At 38.5% G+C, this 19470-nt stretch overlaps 5 protein-coding genes and 1 non-coding gene across 6 annotated transcripts; 4 read left to right on the top strand and 2 right to left on the bottom strand.

Annotated features, from left to right (window-relative positions):
- Nucleotides 1–449: 449 nt before the first annotated feature.
- LOC18027383 (dolichyl-phosphate beta-glucosyltransferase) lies at nt 450–3470 on the top strand. Its single transcript, XM_006411126.2, has 10 exons — nt 450–713; nt 810–858; nt 1385–1491; nt 1655–1700; nt 1951–2085; nt 2228–2317; nt 2400–2531; nt 2659–2742; nt 2871–2935; nt 3034–3470. The coding sequence occupies exons 1-10, from the start codon at nt 601–603 to the stop codon at nt 3221–3223; spliced, it is 1011 nt and encodes a 336-aa protein (XP_006411189.1). The 5' UTR covers nt 450–600; the 3' UTR covers nt 3224–3470.
- Nucleotides 3471–3768: 298 nt separating this feature from the next.
- On the top strand, nt 3769–6545 carry LOC18027382 (pentatricopeptide repeat-containing protein At2g39620). Its single transcript, XM_006411125.2, has one exon. It carries the CDS (start codon nt 3781–3783, stop codon nt 6463–6465), a length of 2685 nt encoding a protein of 894 aa, XP_006411188.2. The 5' UTR covers nt 3769–3780; the 3' UTR covers nt 6466–6545.
- Nucleotides 6546–6603: 58 nt separating this feature from the next.
- Nucleotides 6604–6675, top strand: TRNAC-GCA. The gene has a single exon. It is a non-coding gene; the product is annotated as a tRNA-Cys (tRNA).
- Nucleotides 6676–7104: 429 nt separating this feature from the next.
- On the top strand, nt 7105–7690 carry LOC18027381 (40S ribosomal protein S15a-3). Its single transcript, XM_024148183.1, has 3 exons — nt 7105–7155; nt 7390–7486; nt 7590–7690. Exons 1-3 carry the CDS (start codon nt 7105–7107, stop codon nt 7688–7690), a joined length of 249 nt encoding a protein of 82 aa, XP_024003951.1.
- Nucleotides 7691–9438: 1748 nt separating this feature from the next.
- On the bottom strand, nt 9439–16780 carry LOC18027380. Its single transcript, XM_024148084.1, has 11 exons — nt 16434–16780; nt 15969–16059; nt 14764–15525; nt 14517–14638; nt 14244–14390; nt 13264–14149; nt 12482–12949; nt 12095–12402; nt 11860–11958; nt 11658–11780; nt 9439–11422 (listed from the first exon to the last, which is right to left on the bottom strand). Exons 1-11 carry the CDS (start codon nt 16509–16511, stop codon nt 9647–9649), a joined length of 4860 nt encoding a protein of 1619 aa, XP_024003852.1. The 5' UTR covers nt 16512–16780; the 3' UTR covers nt 9439–9646.
- A 425-nt stretch (nt 16781–17205) lies between these two features.
- LOC18027379 (ACT domain-containing protein ACR9) lies at nt 17206–19412 on the bottom strand. The gene is made up of 6 exons (XM_006411122.2): nt 19159–19412; nt 18690–18908; nt 18488–18593; nt 18065–18398; nt 17681–17965; nt 17206–17597 (listed from the first exon to the last, which is right to left on the bottom strand). Exons 1-6 carry the CDS (start codon nt 19310–19312, stop codon nt 17451–17453), a joined length of 1245 nt encoding a protein of 414 aa, XP_006411185.1. The 5' UTR covers nt 19313–19412; the 3' UTR covers nt 17206–17450.
- Nucleotides 19413–19470: the final 58 nt, after the last annotated feature.

Genomic DNA, 19470 nt, shown 5'->3' with positions numbered 1-19470 from the left:
GTTTAACTTCGTTTTTCCTTTTTTTTTTGATCGAGTTTCTTCGTTTTTCCTTGTTATGATTCTTTACCATGTACATTGTATGCGTAAATATGGATGATATTTGTTTCGATAATGGACAATAATTTTCGATTAGTCAAAGTAAAATGTTCCGGTTTAGTATCCGGTTTATTACTAACAGTTAATTAGAAATATTTGTAGTTCGATAGATTTTGGACAGAGGGAAACCGTTTTACGGACGTACTGTATATTCGGTTCGTGTAGAAGAACCGGCCATTGCTTAAAAAGTGACAACATAACCGAACAAAACCGGATGTAAATGGCTCAATCACAAAAGTCAAACCGAAATGGCTGACCTTAAACTGAGCTCTCCATTTTTTTTTAGTTTTTTTGGGGGTAAAGAATTTGATCTCTGGATTTTATTAATGAAATTAGGGTTTGAATCAAATCTTACAATTATACAAATTGCCATTACACTTCACGGATTATAATCATAAAAGTTTTAGCTTTCTTGCTTATTCTTCACGGATTCATTCGATCTCTACCTCTCTCTTTCTCTCCCTTGGGAAGAAGCAAAACAGATCTAAAATCTGGGGAGCAACAATGGCGTTTCTGTTAACCGTTGCGGAACTCGGCCTCTCGCTGCTGCTGATCGTTTTCTCTGGATTTATATCCGTCGTCGTTTTTGAAGCTTGGAGAAGGAGACACAGTAACATGTACATTTGCGCCATTTCTTCGAATTTTCGATTAGCTCGCTTTCTTAGCTTTTATTACTGTATCTTATCCTGATTATCTTTGTTGGATATTCCCAGTTCTGTCGAGACCGTGACTACACTCGAGGATCCGAAATCCTTTAAACAGGTATCATCTGATTCAGTCTCGTTTCGGATTTATTTTCTGGGATTTGATGGTATTGCGTGGCAAAGAACTGACAGTAGTTAAAAAATTCAGCTGTTATAGTTAGTGGAACTGATATTCCATTGGCGATTTGAGTAGTTGATTCGTGTTTTGCTAACGTTTTAGAACGATATCTTTGACATTATGTAGGAGTTTTTTCTAACCACTAATGTTTCGAAAATTAGCTCTATTTTATTGTCTGCGAGTGCTGAAGCTTCACATCCAGCTGTTTGTAAATGTACTCTTCAAAGGAGAACAGTTTCTGTATCAAATGTTGCGTTTTTGTTTGGATAGAAGCTTTGAAACGTTGAGTGGTATAACTCTAGATTAGAAGTTCCATTATAAATCAGCGCTTGGTCTTGTCAATCATGAAGAGTTTGACGCACTTTATCAATCCCTGGAATCTAGCTTTTTTTTTTTTTTTTTTTGCTGAGATCAAGGAGTCCGTTTTCGCTTTTCCTGACCCTGTTTTTTTAAACTTTATCTTCAGATTCCCTGCCCTCGTATCTCCGACCCTGCAGAGAAGTATCTGTCATTGATAGTTCCGGCATTTAACGAAGAGCAAAGGCTTCCTGCCGCTCTTGAGGAAACAATGGAGTAAGTTTATATATTTTCACTTGTTCAGAGAGTCGCCTTTTTTTGTTCCGAATCATGTATCTGCTTCCATTTGTGAGAACTTTGTTTCTCTTGCAAAACAGCAGCACAAGTCTTATTTATGAACTCTACAGAGCCAAAATTGTAATTCGCCTGTGATTTGCAGTTACCTTCAAGACCGTGCATCAAGGGACAAGAGTTTTACTTTTGAGGTAAATATTTTTCATTCTTCTGTTTTATTTCTTTTTCAACTCAATAAAGGCTGATTCTTGGCCTAGATATATCCTTAGTTATTGTGAATATGTATGAGCTTTTCAAATTTCTTGTCCTATAAATAATTCACCTAGCTCTATCAGAAACAAGTAATGCTCACAACTGACTAGTCGCTCAATTTATCTTCATTGTATTCCTTAAACCCTATATGCATCAGTAAAGTAAGTTTTTTTTTTGTTCTCTTTCTAGGTGGTGATTGTTGATGATGGAAGTGTTGATGGAACAAAAAGAGTAGCTTTTGATTTCGTTAGAAAGTACACAGTTGACAACATAAGGTTAATACCCCTTGGGAAGAATCAAGGGAAAGGAGAAGCTATAAGAAAAGTGAGTTCAACTCGGGCAGTCGCATGCAGCTCTGTTTATTTATTCCATGTGACTGCGTAAAGAGACAGTATACTTACCATTTCATTCTAAAAAACACAAAATGATTAATCGAAGCTTTCTACTTTTTGAAAGCATTAAATAGGGAATGATGCATTCGCGTGGTGAGCTACTTCTCATGTTGGATGCTGATGGAGCAACTAAAGTAACGGACCTAGAAAAACTTGAAAATCAGGTTTGCGTAACTTTTGGCTGTTGAAATTTCGGACAATCTGAAAACTGTGTTACAAACTTCCTGATCTCATATAGCTTCTCAGATCCATGCAGTAGCCAGAGAAGAAAATTCAATCAGAGATCCAGCATCAAAGCATGTGGATTTTAGGATAGGTGATGTGCAAGTATCCGCATTTGGTTCTCGTGCTCATCTCGAGGAGAAAGCTCTTGCTACAGTTAAGTTTTGCAAACATCTGTTGTTAGAGACAGTATCATTCTTTGTCTATATACACACACATATGCATGTTATAAGTGTCTTGGATGTACTGTATGTGCTTATTGGCTTTAGTCTGTCAATTTCAGAGGAAATGGTATCGCAACTTTTTGATGAAAGGTTTCCATCTTGTGGTTCTGTTGGCTGCTGGTTCTGGAATTAGGGATACACAGGTGGGTTTTTTTTTTCCTTTCTATCTTATTTGTTGGTTCCTTCTGCAGTAAATGTAAACTGCTGAGTTTCTTCGACACTTGTTCTTGACTAATAACAATAACACTAAACATCATTTTTTTTTTCACAGTGTGGCTTCAAGATGTTTACTAGAGCTGCCGCTAGAAGACTTTTCACAAACATCCATCTGAAAAGGTATGTATAATGAATTGATGATGATGATGATGATGATGATGATGATGTGATGGCAGTAGAAACATCAATAAGAGTATACTGATCTCATCTATGCGCAGGTGGTGCTTTGATGTTGAGTTGGTATTCCTGTGCAAGCGTTTCAATATTCCAATGCTTGAGATCTCTGTGAACTGGTCTGAAATTCCCGGGTCTAAAGTCAGTCTGTTGAGCATTCCAAACATGCTTTGGGAGCTTGCTTTAATGTCTGTGGGATACAGAACAGGAATGTGGAAGATCCATCACGCATGAGACACATGGACGATATATATACATATAAGAGCATTTCCTCCTGGGAAAAAGAAAAACTCGGTCCATGCGGGTTTACTGCAGAGAGGATACAAGTTTTGATGTTTCTGATGAAGCAAAGATATAGGAAACTTGTGTTGGGTCTTCCTTTCAATAGATGTAATAATAATCTTTAACGGGATTAGAAATTATGTGATGAAGCTAAGCTACTACAGCTTATTGGTTTTATTACATTAAAGTGTTCCAATGACTATGCTTTCTCTCTTTCTACCATGAGTCTTACATCTACTTCATGCCATTGGATTAAAGTGTTCACTACCTTCAAGTACTAAAACGATCATTTCATAAGATATGTGGCCCAATTTTATAAATTATGTACAAAACCAATTAGTTTCGATAGTAAACGAGGTCAGTGGTTTTTATTTAACCGTGTTAATCTCTCCGAATGCTTATTTGATGTTTCGTTCTAGATCAAACTGCGATTTCGTTTTCCCAAATTTGAATCTGATCTGATTTTATTTTTTAGGTTGAAGAAGAATAATAATAAACAAAGGTACGAGATGATGCGGAAAATGGCGACGCTGAGGAAAACAACGTCTGTGTGGTGGGACATAAACAGCTGTCCGATTCCAAGTCTAACCGCTTGTCCAAGTCTGTGTGTGGACGACGAGGAAGACGAAACCTTCAGTGAATTTTTACTTATAAACCGCCAAAAACGTCTCGTCGCCGGAGAAATGCCAATTACCTGCAATACTCTCCTCCGTAAGCTCCGGGAATGTAAGAACCTCCGGTTTCTTCTTCAAATTCACGGCAGCTTAATCGTCTCAGGGCTTAAACCCCATAACCAGCTCGTAAACGCTTATTCTCTCTTTCAAAGACCCGACCTTTCACGCATCATCTTTAATTCAGTTCGAGACCCAGGTGTTGTCTTGTGGAATTCCATGATCAGAGGGTACACGAGAGCCGGTTTGCACAGAGAAGCTCTCGAATTCTTCGGGTACATGTCAGAGGAGATAGGTATGGATCCAGACAAGTACACTTTCACTTTCGCTTTGAAGGCTTGCGCCGGATCTATGGACTTGGAGGAAGGTTTGCGAATACATGGTTTGATTTCCGAGATGGGTTTCGAGTCTGATGTTTATATAGGCACTGCGTTAGTTGAAATGTACTGTAAAGCTGGCGACTTGATTTCTGCAAGACAAGTGTTTGATAAAATGCCTGAGAAAGATATCGTTACTTGGAACATTATGGTTTCCGGGTTGGCCCAAAATGGATCTCCCGGTGAAGCCTTGCGGTTGTTTCGCGATATGCATTTGAGTTGTGTTGACATTGATCATGTTACTCTCTACAATCTGATCCCTGCGGTTTCCAAGCTAGAGAACATCAGTGTGTGCAGATGTCTTCATGGACTTGTGTTTAGGAAAGGTTTTGCCTCTGGTTTTTCTAATGGGTTGATCGACATGTATTGCAAATGCGCTGATTTGTATGCTGCAGAATGCATTTTTGATGAAGTGTTGTGCAAGGATGACTCTTCGTGGGGCACAATGATGGCAGCTTATGCACATAATGGGTTCTTCGAGGAGGTATTGGAGTTGTTTGACCTTATGAGATACTATGATGTCAGAATGAATAAGGTTACTGCAGCAAGTGGTCTTCAAGCTGCTGGATATGTAGGGGATTTAGAGAAGGGGATTGCGATTCATGAATACGTAGTACAACAAGGAATGATTGGTGATATCTCGGTTGCAACTTCTCTTATGAGTATGTATTCCAAATGTGGTGAGTTGGAGATAGCGGAACAACTGTTCATAAATATTAAAGATAGAGATGTCGTTTCTTGGTCTGCCATGATTGCTTCGTTTGTGCAAGTAGGTCATCACGACGATGCTCTCTCTTTGTTTAGGGATATGATTAGTATACCTGTCAAGCCTAATGCTGTAACTTTGACAAGTGTGCTTCCGGCTTGTGCAGGAATAGCCGCCTCTAGATTAGGTAAGAGCATACATTGTTATGCTATAAAGGCTGATATGGAGTCTGGGTTGGCAACTGCCACAGCTATTATTTCAATGTATGCCAAAAGTGGTCTCTTTTCTCCTGCGCTCAAAGCTATTGAAAGACTGCCAATTAAAGATGCTGTAGCATTCAACGCTCTAGCACAGGGGTATATAAAGATTGGTGATGCCGGTAAAGCATTTGATGTGTACAATAACATGAAGATTCGTGGAGTGTGCCCAGACTCAGGAACCATGGTTGGTATGCTTCAAACTTGTGCACTCTGTAGTGACAGTGATCGAGGTTCTTGTGTTTACGGGCAAATCATAAAGCATGGGTTCGATTCAGAATGTCATGTGGCACATGCTTTAATCGATATGTTCACCAAATGTGAGGCCCTTGCTGCAGCAAAATCCTTATTTGAAAAATGTGGATTCAAGAAAAGTACTGTATCTTGGAATATAATGATGAACGGGTACTTACTCCACGGCCAAGCTGAAGAAGCTATTGCCGCTTTTCGTCAGATGAAGATTGAGAATTTTCAGCCAAATATAGTCACTTTTGTAAACATCTTGCACGCAACGACACAATTAGCAGCATTGAGATTAGGAATGGCGGTTCAAGCCAGTCTCATTCGGTTTGGATTTTGTTCCCACGGGCCTGTTGGAAACAGCCTAGTCGATATGTATGCGAAATGTGGAATGATCGAATCTTCCGAGAGATGCTTTACAGAGATAACAAACAGAGACATGGTTTCATGGAACACTATGCTATCCGCTTACGCAGTGAATGGTTTAGCAAGCTCTGCGGTCTCACTCTTTTTGTTTATGCAGGAAAATGAACTCAAACTAGACGCTGTTTCCTTTCTCAGTGTTCTTTCAGCTTGTAGACACGCGGGTTTAGTTAAAGAAGGAAAACAAATGTTCAAGGAAATGGAAGAGAGATACAAGATCAAAGCAGAAGTTGAGCACTACTCGTGTATGGTTGATTTATTAGGGAAGGCTGGTTTGTTTGATGAAGCTGTGGAAATTGTGAGAAGAATGAGCGTGAAAGCAAGTGTAGGAGTGTGGGGAGCTTTATTGAGTTGTTCAAGAATGCATTGTAATTTGTGGTTAAGTAATGCTGCATTGTGTCAGCTTGTTAAGCTTGAGCCACTTAATCCTTCTCATTATGGTCAAGACCGGAGATTAGGAGATGTTAATGATGGATCAAGAATCAAGAAAATTCCTGCTTGTAGTTGGATCCAAGTTTAAGATTACCCATTTTTATTTATTCTCGATCATGCAGGTTATTGTATATGATCTGAAGATGTAGGTTGCCAAACAATTTATACGAGGAGTTATTTTTTTGTAATTGGTTATATTGTGTAAGTATACAAACGTTAACACCAAGGGTCCATAGCTCAGTGGTAGAGCAATTGACTGCAGATCAATAGGTCACCGGTTCGAACCCGGTTGGGCCCTTCTATGTTTTTTTAGTTATTTTTTTTTTCCGGAAACTGATTTTAATGGGATTAATTAATGGACCGAACCAATTCGGGTTTGCATATAAATCGACCACTTAAAATCCACTCTTGTTGTGTTATAATTCGTCGTACTCTCGCATAACTTTGGTAAATTCTGTTTCGTCTCAATTTCAGTTCCTTTAGATTATTCTCCATACAACTCTCAGCTCTGTATTAATACAATATTGTTCCTTGAATTAGACTCCCAAGCGAATTTGATTGAGAATATATAGTTCGAATTGAAAATAAGCAGGTTCAGTTTCTGTTATCTTTATGATTCTTATATGTCACATGTCATGGCTCTTATCTTCTTGTTTACATATTACCAAGAGGAAATATATAGATTTAAGGTTCAAACTTTCCTGCCTGAATTTAAGAACAGGCGATCATGGTAAGGAGCAGCGTGTTGAACGATGCTCTTAAGAGCATCTCCATTAGAGTCTCTTACCTAAATTTTGGCCTAAAAACCTAGGTATTTCCTATCTTTTTTTATAGATCGCTCCTTATATAAGAGACTAAGAGACTGTCTTTTACACTAGATAGAGAGGGCTATGATTAGTTGAAAATATATTTTTAATTTAATGTTTTAATTTTTTTTTCTCTCTCCTAAAAAAAATATTAAACTATTGTTAAGAGACACATAGTTGAATAACACTGATGGAGATGCTCTAAGGATATGTGTAATGCAGAAAAGAGAGGGAAACGCCAAGTCATGATAAGACCTTGTTCCAAAGTGATCATTAAGTTTCTCACTGTCATGCAAAAGCATGGTAAAGTGTCGAGAGCTTTTTGTGGCTTAATTGCACTGTTACCTTTCAGTTTTTTAACTTCAAAACACACAAACTTTTTTTGTTTTTGTTTTTGTTTTTATAGGTTACATTGCAGAGTTTGAATATGTGGATGATCACAGATCCGGTAAGATTGTGGTTGAGCTTCATGGAAGGCTTAACAAATGCGGTGTTATCAGTCCGTGATTCATGTTGGTGTCAAGGAAATCGAAGGATAGACTGCTAAGTTACTCCCTTCAAGACAGTTGAGAGACAAACCATTATTCTAATATGATGTTTTTAATATTTGTCACAGTTTCGTTGTGATTACCATTGAAATCTTGAATAATCAATCAGTGAGACCAATCCATGTTATGAAGTCTGACAAAGTATGTGTGTATATATATATATATGATAATATGAGCAGTTTGAGTACATTATCCTAACGACATCAGCTGGAGTCATGGATCATGAAGAGGCTATGAGGAAAATTAATTGGGTAAAGTCCTTGGTTTCTTGTACTAGGGGCGAATTTTACGGGTTTCTCTTTTTTTTTCTTTTTGGTTAAAAGGATTTCTTTTCTAATTTGTAATGATGCATTACTCTTTTGTTGTTTTTGATTGGTACTTGAGAGACCCTTGTTTATTCTTATATAAAATTATTTGATTCTTTTGGTTTTGTTTCGTTGCTTGTTGGGTGGAATTTAAGCTTTGAATTTCTTTTCACTTCAAAGCTTTCGTTATTACTTATCATCAACATAGTTGACCGAGGATGTGAACTCTGATTGAGACATTACTTTTAAATCGTTATCAACATTGTTTGAACTTCTTTTTATAAAAACTTTTAATTAATTATTTTCTTCTATGAATTTTTTATAATAATAATTAAAAAAACTTTCAAAAGAACAATCAGAAAACAGAGATATCATTAAAAGTATAATTGGTAATATATTTCACTAACCTTTTAAAAACTGTCCCACATCATGTTGGTCTGAAGATTGTACTGTTACCTGATGTATCAGACTCTGACTCTGACTCTGGTTTCAGTTTTGATGTTGTTCTCAGAGATTAGTTCTCGGGATCAGTTGTTAGAGATCAGTCCTCTGAAAGATCAGAAATATGTTTTATGAAAAATATATATTTTAAGATTATGTAAACTAACGTTTCTCAACGAAAAACAAAAATCTTTTAAAAAATAATGCACAAATAATGTATCAATGGCTATGATATGGAAGTCGGGTTTGGTTTTGGTTATCCCAATTACTTAAACTGGTTGAGTTTACTCTTTTACATTATCTGTATTTCCTCGTTTTGTTGATACAAGCTTCTATTTGGAAAAGATATGCAAATCATATTTTCTTTCTTTTTTATACACTTTCTCTCTTTTTTATACACTTTCTCTCTTATTAATTTGTGTGTATATGATAATGAGTAGTTTGGGTACATTGTCCTAACGACATCAGCTGGAATCATGGATCATGAAGAGACTAGGAGGAAAAATGTTGGGGGTAAAGTCCTTGGTCTCTTCTATTCGAGGTAAATCTTTATGGGTTTTTTTTTTAAAAAAAAATATTACTCTTTGCTTGTTGAATGGAAAGAATATGAGCTTTGAATATGGATTATTTTCACTTCGAGGCTTTATTTTAAAATCATTCTGTTGACTACATATAAAATATAATACTTTTACTTAATTATTAAAGTGTGGTTCTAATATGAATTAAGAAAAATTTCAACAGAGCAGAAGTCAACGAAAATAATACTTCTTCTGTTTCATAAAGAGTGTCATTCTGACATTCTTCACACAAATTAAGAAATAAGATAAAAAGTTTTTTATACCCTTATTAATTTGCAGAAAATGACTCTTGGAATTATAGTTATAATTAATTTTTTGAATTTATTGAGGTTAAAAATAATATTTTATGTTAAAAATTACATTGGAATTCTAAAACAACATTCTTTTTGAAACAAAAAAGGGTGTCAGAACGACACTAAACAGCTCTTTATGAAACAGAGGAGTAATATGTATATGTACACTTCAACGAAAGTTTTCAAAAAACTGTAATCCCATTTTTTGGTTTTTCCAAAAACCCCCATTTACTATGTTCCCTCTTCTTAGTGTAGCTATGTATAGGGGGAAAACACAAAGAAGAGTCGTTTTCAAATTTCAATCCAGAGTGATTCCTTTCTTTCTGGCTTCTTCTTCGATCTCAATGCCTCTTTTCTCTTCTATATTTTTAGATACACTCCGATAACATCTCCATAGTTTCACAGACATTGGATATGCAGACAAAGCTTTACTCAAGTATCTCTCAGCTCTTGTCTTGAAACCATTGATCTCGCTCAATATCTCTCCAGCCTCCACCCATATGTACTCAGGAGCTACTGGCACGGCACAAGAAATCGTACTCACCAGATTCAGCCCTGCCCAGAAATGAATACCCGAGGAACCTCCTGAATCCAAATGTTTCTCGTCTTTCCTTAACATCTTACTTACAGACAAAGCCAGTGGGTAATTGCACGGAACCAACCCCAAGATTGTTTCCACAAAATCCACAAATTCCTTTTGTTTACTTAGCTTCTCGGGTACAAGAGATGGTCCGTGCCATGCTTCAAGAACCGTATTTACCACTAAGAGTTCAGATGAAACTGGAGCAAGAAGGTTAGTAACTAGCTTCCTGACTCTCGGTTTCTCAGCGCTGTTGCTGATGAATTTCCACGATAGTGGCTCTTTTACAGGTAAAGAGCTTGCTCGCTCCAAATAAGAGTTGAGTAATCTCAGTTGCAGGTTCATTGAAAATTCACCCGTTGCTTGCAACTCATTGATTAGCTGAAGCACTGCATGTTCTCTCAGACAATGCATAAAATGATCAGGAGCTGTAGCTTTTAGTGCTTGGTCAATGGCCGAGCAAGCACCGGTCCAGTTACTTTGAAGTAGATTATGGAGAGAGAGATTAAGATATCCAAACATCACATCCATCTGATCCGATGCAACGTTCAGATCTGATAAAGCTGATTCCAGTAAACTATCATCACCTTCTTCTTCATTAGCCAGTACTGTCTTATTTTTGCAGGACAATACATCCCACACAGACACATACCAACGGGACATGAGTTCCCTTGCCGAGTCGTAGCTTCCTCCTTGCAGAGCACATTCAGCGTACTGATTCCAAATCCATTGTATACCTGAAGCCTCTTTTGGTTCCTGCTTGAGAAGCTCTTCAAACCCAGGCGACAACATTTCCTTTGACTCGTTTGGTTTCATCCTAGCTGCTAACAGTTTCAGCTCTAAGCAAGCTGGGTAGAGTTCAACTGATGCCTTCACAATGTCCCTACTGTTTTCTAATTCATCAACTGCAATCAAAAATAGGGCGTGGTTCAGAGCGAATAGCCCGGCAGTTCGCTCTTGTATTCCATTTTCCAACGACCCATCGCTAGTGCAAAGTTCTTCTGGACGCATCCCTTTATCAAATAGTCTGAGAGCCACTTGCTTCAGATCGCCTACCAAATTAACTGAAGGCCATTCTATTTCTAGTAGTTCCTTATCCATCTCAAGTCGTTGGACAACAGAATCAGGCAGCTTCCTGTAAACAACTAAGTACACACAACAAATCCAGAACACACATTTGTCAGAATATGTTAAGCATGTCAGAATGTGAGACATCATTGAAAAGTCAGGGTCGTCAGAAACTGCTGCTGGAGCCTGAAGCTTGGATATTCTCTGTATTGCTTTCGAAACATTCCCAGAAATGCACAAAAGGTTGAACATCTGCAACAAAAGATCTAATATGCAAGCGCTGGCATTATTCCTGTCAATAGACCCAGATGCATGGTTGCAGAGCGCCGAGAGGGCAGCATCATATGCAATTAATTGATCGCTAAGTTGTCCTCGACTGTTGATGTACATAAGCCATATCACGTATGATCCGCTACATCGTTTGACCTGAAAAGGTAAAAAGTTAGCCCATATAAACCAGGCAGCAAAACTGTGAAGCATTCCATAGCAGGAAAAATATTTAACCACTAATTCGAATGATGTACTGAAAAAGATGAAGATATGCCCAGACATCCATACCCTATATGAATATATGCAAACATACACAAATAATCAATCAATCATAATATGCACATGTGTGGCTATGTAGATGCAGGCAATATCGCAACAGGGGATCACATACCCCATAAGAAAACATATCGATCCCATCTGATCCCATATATGCATAGTAAATCAGGAGATAAACAATCCAAAGAATCTCAGAAGTTGGATCACCTTCAAGACCACGTGAAAGAACAGAAAGGGCCTGAAAAAAGGGCCACCAGAATTAGAAAGAGAGCTAAATTTGATACAACACAGTATTGACAGGAATCAAACAACATTGCCTGAATCAAGCCTTCTGACTGGTCAACTTCCCGACAGAAAATAATAAGAGCCATTTCCACGGATCCAACAGCAGCATCTGAACCTTGTTTAAGGAGATTCTACGAATGCACCAAGCAGGTCAGTGCAAGATGGTAGTAAGAACATCAAAAAAAAAAAAAAATGCAGCATGGACCCGATCCGCAGCTAGCTATTAGCATAATTAAAGCTTAAAATAAAGAGAAAACATAGACAAACCATCATGCTATGTTTAATCCTGAAGTATGATGAGCATGTTCTTGGATTTCCTAGGACCTCAATTCGACCTTCATTTTCCCTTTCAGGTATATTCTTGTAAAGCGAGTTCGATGAGACTAGGCAGACACTAAAGTGCTTCCACCATTTTTGCCCATGTCTTTGAGCCAGAATGGACTCATAAGACCACGAATCAACCTTCATCGTATCCAAGCAGACAAGATAAGTAGGTGAAAGCACCACGTCAAAAATCTGGGATCCTCTGGAAGAGTTATGTTTCTTCTTATGTAAACTTGACCCAACATTACCATCTGCAACAGCAACAAATTAAGAATTCAAGCAAAGAGAAAATCATTTTTAGAATTCTTAGATACACATTTTCGGCCGTACCAGGAGGATTATTTAGACTTTGATGCAAACTGTCATCAGAGAAATCCTTGAAATGTTGCCAAGAACATTCATCATTATTGCACCTTCCTCGTAACTCGTACATGCAGAGAGGCCGAAAAGGGTCCATCTTCAAATTACAGGTGTAGAGGCCAATTTTTTTCTCATATAGTGGAGTTTTCGTCAAGCTACTACATTGTCTATCATCACTGTACATGCTATATGACTTGTTTTGAAGTGTATATTCTGGCCCCAGAGACGTAATGGAAGACCCAGGGACCTTTAGATGATTTATTGTGCTCCGAAATAAAGGGCCTGGCAAAGCTACGGACGATAAAAGGTCATCGTTTGGTGAAATCTTATGGGACTCCATATCCATAGATGATTGAAAATTCAGCGAATTTTCCTTGATTGCGGGCTGTGAAGCTGGTGGTTCAGAGGGACTTTCTTGGAGTTGATTGGCGCCTGACTCTGAAATTGAAAACAGGAAGACGTGTTAAAAGAAACGTAAAGCATATCGAGAGCCCACATTGGTTCAGCTATCTCGGGAAATGCTATAGGAATGCTAGCACGAGCCAACGAATTAAGCGGCAGTTAATGCATTTTGCTATCCGCAGTTTAGCTCAAGCATCTCCAAAAGTATGAGTTGAAAGTAAAATCAGGTCGCAGATGACCATGCCATTTACTTTCCGATTTTGTAAGGTGGATGCATGACACTGGACATTTCATCATAAGATAACTAAGCAAAATGCCAATCTCTTATATGTTATAAATAAACTACTTACCTCTAGAATCATCATGCTGATGTTTTTCTGAGACAGGACTACTGCCATCTCTCTGGGTTCGTTCACTTGCAACATCACTTTCATCCCCTCTATCTATCACAGTCTCTCCATTGGAACACGTGCCACCTCTAGATTCATCCCTCATACTTAAACGCTCAAATAATTTAGATCTTAGTGATGCTTCGATAAGCAAAGAATTCTGATTGCCTAGTGTTTGCTCAAGATTTTCAGCTTGACGTCCAAGGTTCCCCTCAGTAGATTCATGGTCCACTGGAAATGACTCATCATCTGCCAAATTGTTTGCATCATTTGACGGGGAGCATAGTCTACTTGCAGTTTGCTTGTTACTGCAAGGCAATCCATCCGAGGTAGCATCAAGATCACTGCACGGTTCTGAACCCAAATTATGTCCACTTCTGGAACGAGGTAGAGGATGACCGCCACCATATTCATTGTTATCTATGTGGTTGCTTTCTAGCTGAGTATGCTGAGGGTTGATCGATTTTGTTACCAAATCAATGTTTTCGGTACTATTATTATTCAAGAAGTCAAACCCAGTTCCAGGGTGCTCACGATGTGTAGAAGGCCACAGCAATCTGGTGTCCCGCACAATGAGAGATCCATAGTGAGCAGATATACTTTCTCTCTTACTGTAAAGTTCTGCACATCTGGCATTTGCCTCGATCAAAGATCTCTGTGCCTTTCTATAAACCTTGAGAGCATTTCTTTCTTCGAGTTCACATAGGCGTTTACGTTCTTGTGCTTCCTCCAACTCCCTGTCAAGAGATTCCTCTATGTTCATCAAAGATAGCATATCCAGTTGACTATGTCCAGGAGCAGTTGTATTTCCCGGGATGTTCCAGAGGCCAGAATTGTTCAAACAAGGCTAAATTGCAAGCACAAAAAAAAAAAAAAAAAGTAAGGATCATGAAATCCTACCAGCCGCCTCCAACTTGATTTTTAAGGATCTAGAAAAAAACCTGATGGTTTCCATTGACTATGTTACGCAACTGGTCACTTGACACATTGCTATCAACATTTTTCATTGTTTCCAGTTCTCTCGAAGTTATATGAGCAGGAAAATCTGGCTGGCCACATCTTACACCTTCGTAATGATTTTCTTTGCGCTGGAATAAAAGAAAATACGCTTAAATTAACAAAAACACTGGCCCAAACTTGACATAGTTTAATAGTCTAAGAAAATTATTCCAATGCTAATAAAGGAGAAAATACAAAAAGATGGTGACACGTACTGCACTATTTTGTAAGACACTTGAGCTTGTATTGCCTTCTACAATATGCTGAGAAATAACAGGCGGATCAATCTCACCACTGTTGCTACCAAGGTGTTTGCAACTAGCATTTGCATTGATACCTACAGAAAACACCACAGTCAGGTAATACCAAATGCGGGGAAAATTAAAAAATGAATTCCTTAGCCAAGATCGATTTTCTAGTGAAACAGCCATTAGTATATTAAATGTTTGCCTTTGGTCTCACCTGGCAGTATACTTTTACCGCTGCCTGGCACTTTCATTGGTGCAGCAGTAGATGCTGGCACTCCGTAATCAATAACAGGCTGACTTGTGTCACTTCCACTAATTCTTAAGCGCTTCTTAGCAGGTTCGTTTGGTTCTAGCTCTTTACCATCATCAGAAACCAAACTGAGTCTCCTTGCTGCACTGAATTTTGGGTTTACAGCATCCTTCTTTGGCTGTGCTGCCTTAAGCTTCAGCTCACTTTCCCGCCGTGCAATCTGCTGCCTCAAATCCTGAAGTTTGTTGCTATTAGGCTCCACAGTCTGTTCAGGACGACGTAAATCTTTGCTAACTTTCCTTTCAAAAGTACGAATATTTTTATTTGATTTCATTTCCTTGGCAAATGAAATGTTGGAAACTTTGGAAGTCGCAGCATGATTAAAGGTGCTAGTGGATGATGCCTTCTTTGTTATTGCTGTGTTGTCAATTTGCTTTGGTCCTTTCAATTTTGTCTGTAATAATGTAGACGCGTTTCTATTCCCAGGCATGGTTCCTTTTGGTTGAATCTTTGATGTCTGCGTCCGTCCTTTACTATCAGATTCACTACCACTATCATCATCTGAGAAGTTTATCACAAGGTTGCTGTTGTTGCCGCTTCCAGGAAATTTGTTCCCATGAATGGCAGCAATACGTACCGCTTGCCTCTTCTCAATTATCCGGCCTCCAGAGTGGGTCAGCTTCAACGGCGAGGCATCAGCAGGTTTAATTAAAGATCCAATATTTCCTGACAAGTCAGAGTAAACAAAAAAAAAAGTGAGTTAGTTGGTTTCATAGGCAACTTCAACTGAGTTCAGTTTCGAAGGACTTCAAAATGTAATCTATATTTACATTTGAAAGACAGGTTAATCACTCTGCACACGCAACATATAAACACATTACTACTTTTGTACACTGATTTACAATGTGCACTGACTTTTTCTCTAAAAGGTTAAAACTGATCAAGGTATGTGTACATCTCTAATATCCTCTATTCTAGAAATATGGCCCAGCAACAGCAGATCCTGTAGAGGAAGCAACACCAGACTAAAATACCGATCCAAAACCACTAGATAGAAAGAGATTTTCACGTGATATAAGTCTCTCTTGTTCATCAAATCCCCAGAGGATTTGAGAAACAAAATAAAGACAAATACCAATTGCCTGAAGCAGATGACACATAATATTTACCAGATTGACGCCTTTGGATATTTGTGTTTGCTGAAGGAGCTGATGCATGCTCGGTAAGAGGCGCTCTCGTGCTTGTTTGAATTGGTTGTGCCTAAAAACAAAATTCTTGAAAACTTTAGGGCTTTGAATCTGCTAATCAAATGCATTCATTTCTGGCAACAGCCGAACACGAAAGCCTTGAAATCTGATAATCGACGAAAACTACTAAGAGAAAAAAAGCCAATAGAGTCACTGAACTCGCACAACACACACCTAAATCCAAAAACCCATACAGATTGAAACAAGCGAATACGTAGATGCAAATCTAACAAAAACACATTGACAGTAAACACTATACCTATATTCACGATATTAAATCCTGCAACGAAATCTAAAAAAAAAAAAAAAGAGCTGCCCAGATTTGCAGAATATGAAAAATCATTAACAGCAGATAGAAATCAAGGAGTTAAAAAAGAGGAATAATACTTCGTCTTCGGAAGTGGAGAGCTCGCCTTCTTCTTTTCCGTTAACCGGAGCTTGCTTCGCGGTGCTTGGTGTCGTCATCTTCCTCCGTTCTCGCCAAAAAATTACCCAGCTAAAGATCTCACTTCTTCTCTCAACAGGGAAATCGAAAATTGGTTTTGCAATTGAAAGTAGGAAGACGAAGAAGAAGATTTTAGAGCTTCGTAATGATGGCAGCTCTGCTCTGGATACTGGCCGCCGATTGAACACGAGCGACGCAACGGATAACGAAGCGACTAAAAATACCCTACCATTTCGCTTCAAACGCGATTTTCTTTCAAATCTCTTTTTTCTTTCTCTATGTAATTTGTTACTCCGTTTTTCATCTTCTTTTGATTTTATCTGAATAAAAACTTACGATACTTGAACGTAATTAAAAAATATGCAATCGATATATACCTTGATGAAAGTAAAGAATATGACATTTAATTTAACGATTTAAGACACATACAAACAAATTCTAAAGACTTTTTACAAATTTCGTGGAAGTCTGTCCACACATATTACTTGGTTTAAATACGAAATGTCAAATTAACCAAAACACTATTTCCAATTTCGAGAAATATCTCGCATCTCCCCACTTGGTCACCAACGAAACGAAATAGTGCAGCTACATTTTCAGGTTTGCGATTCGAACCTGGCTCGGGACAACTCTACACGCCATCGGATATTCAACACACTGAGACTCCGTGTCGTGCTCTTGTAATGAGATCCTAGTCAACGCTCGTAGACGTCGTAAGATTCGATGTACCTTTGCAAAGTGAGTTACAAAGCATTCATTGCAATTGTGCTTTAATCCTTTTTTACATTTTTTTTTTCCAAATCTTTACAACGCGATTTAGCTCCATACAGAAGCAATCTTGAAACTCCGAATCATAACCTCTTGCTTTGACTCTTCATCGACCCGAAGCCGCAAGGAGAGCCTCGGTTTCTTTGAAACCTCAGAGTAGGATAAATGTTACAAATCTCATTCACTTCACTTCACCAACCCATAAGTGTCTTTGTAACTCTATCCACTATCTGATTTCTCGCACGGAGGCTAGCCAACGGAAACTCACGACTCTCATCCAAAAGAAATCTATAAACTTCCCATTGTCGATCTAAAGTCGAATGCCTCCCGATTTCAGCCTACAAGAAACACAATTCCAGTTTCTCAATAAACCACGTAAAAAAGCTTGGAAAATATATAACGTATTAATAATAACACCTACGGAGAAGATGCAGATTCCGAGTGATTTCAAGGCTAATGTAACATCGTAGAAAACTCGTGGCCTTCCTTTTCCAGATAACTCCACAGGGTTGGCTACTAGTAGCTCCGAGTCTGGTCCTCTGTTCACGATTATCACTCGCAATGGACATACCATTTCCTCTTTAAGACGAGAACAGAAGTTGGCTTGATGTTTTGGATCCGCTATTTTCTTCCCGTCCGTGCCTCGAACGAACAAATCCAAATTCCTATAGCCTTTAACCTTTGACGAGAATCTACCGTAAGCAATCTGTACAGAGGAAACAAGAGAACAAGAAACATCAGTTCTTTCAACCAAATCAGTCTTAATGCTAGAGAGAGAGAGAGAGAGAGATGAGTGTTAATGTACATGGACATCGCAGTCTTTGGAAGTCCTGAGGATATCATAGAAAAGCCCTTTTTGATCAACACAGTGAATGTGAAGCAACGTATGCGCAGGGCTTAACTGATTATCAACCGTAAGAACCGCTTTGTTAGAGCTAGAGCTAGAGCTGTTTATATCAGAAGACCCATCTGAACCAAAGAGCTCGTCGGCAGCCACAGGAGGAAGCGAAGAGAACCTTTGAACACTCTCCAGCTCAGGCCCAGCTAGCTCAAGCTCACAGATCACACCATGTTCTCCGAGCACAGCCGTTAAATGGTCACAAGTTTCTGTTTGTCTCTGCTTCGTGTGCAGGAGATCCCTTGTTGCACAACAAAGGATATTAGAGATGAAAAAAACCAAAACTTTCAAAAATGTTCTTCTCTCTCTGTTGAAACATAAAATACTCACATTGCGTCGGTGATGAAAAACATGTCCAAAACTCTTCCGTCTGGTGTTGTCATGACTTTGACCCTTTGGATCGTAAACTCTAGCTCCGTCAGGACTTTAGTAACATCTACACACACACACACAAAAAAAAACAAAATTGCTAATTAACCATTTATGTACACGAAAACCAGACAAGCAGGAAGGAGAAAGAAGAGGAACTAACCATGAAGCAATCCTTTCCTGTCGAGGCAGAAGAACTTGAGGAGATAAAGAGAAGGAGGCTTAGAGACATTGGACTGAAGACAGAAGTAGAAGGAGCCTAAGCAAGATGGGCAAGCAGATAAGAGACGATTCTTCAAGCTGTCCCAATCGATTTTAGGAGAGCTGTTATCTGGAGTGACCCAAAACACTATATAACACCATCGTCCATCTGTTGAGAAATCTGCAATCCATTTTCACAAAATCAATCATCAAATTACATTAAACTAATCACCTACAAAAACAAATCATTTTTTGCATGAGGAATTGATTTGAAAAAAAAAGAAGTAACAACAGAATTGGAATTTCGAATATTCGTGAGAATTTAAAATCTAAGGTAACCGACAAACAGAGTATATTCCCCCAAAACGAACAAAACAAAAAAAACGAATACGAAGTCAAAATTGTAAGTAAATAAGATTTAAAGTTTTCACCAGCTCTGGTAATGGAGAGACCGAATTCGAGGATGATTCGACAGAGAGTAGAACCGAGACCGGATTCATCAGGGCAATTGACGGTAACGATGGTGGGATCGCCGGAGTTTTTTCCCCGCTCGATTAAAACGGCGTCGTCATTGAGAATTCCCATTTCTCGCTAACACACCGTTCTTTCTCTTTTTTAAAGAGCCAATGAATCAATTCAATGGCTCCCAACGGAGGAAAAAAAAATCTCGGAGAAAAGGAGACGAAGGAACGACGAAAGATATGTAATAGAAATTATTTTTATTTTTGGTTTATATTGTCCGG

Source organism: Eutrema salsugineum, unplaced genomic scaffold, assembly GCF_000478725.1.
Source record: "Eutrema salsugineum unplaced genomic scaffold, Eutsalg1_0 scaffold_10, whole genome shotgun sequence".
In the NCBI taxonomy this organism is placed as follows: domain Eukaryota; kingdom Viridiplantae; phylum Streptophyta; class Magnoliopsida; order Brassicales; family Brassicaceae; genus Eutrema; species Eutrema salsugineum.
Note: the sequence above shows the minus strand (reverse complement) of the source record. Positions and strands in the feature narration are given on the sequence as shown.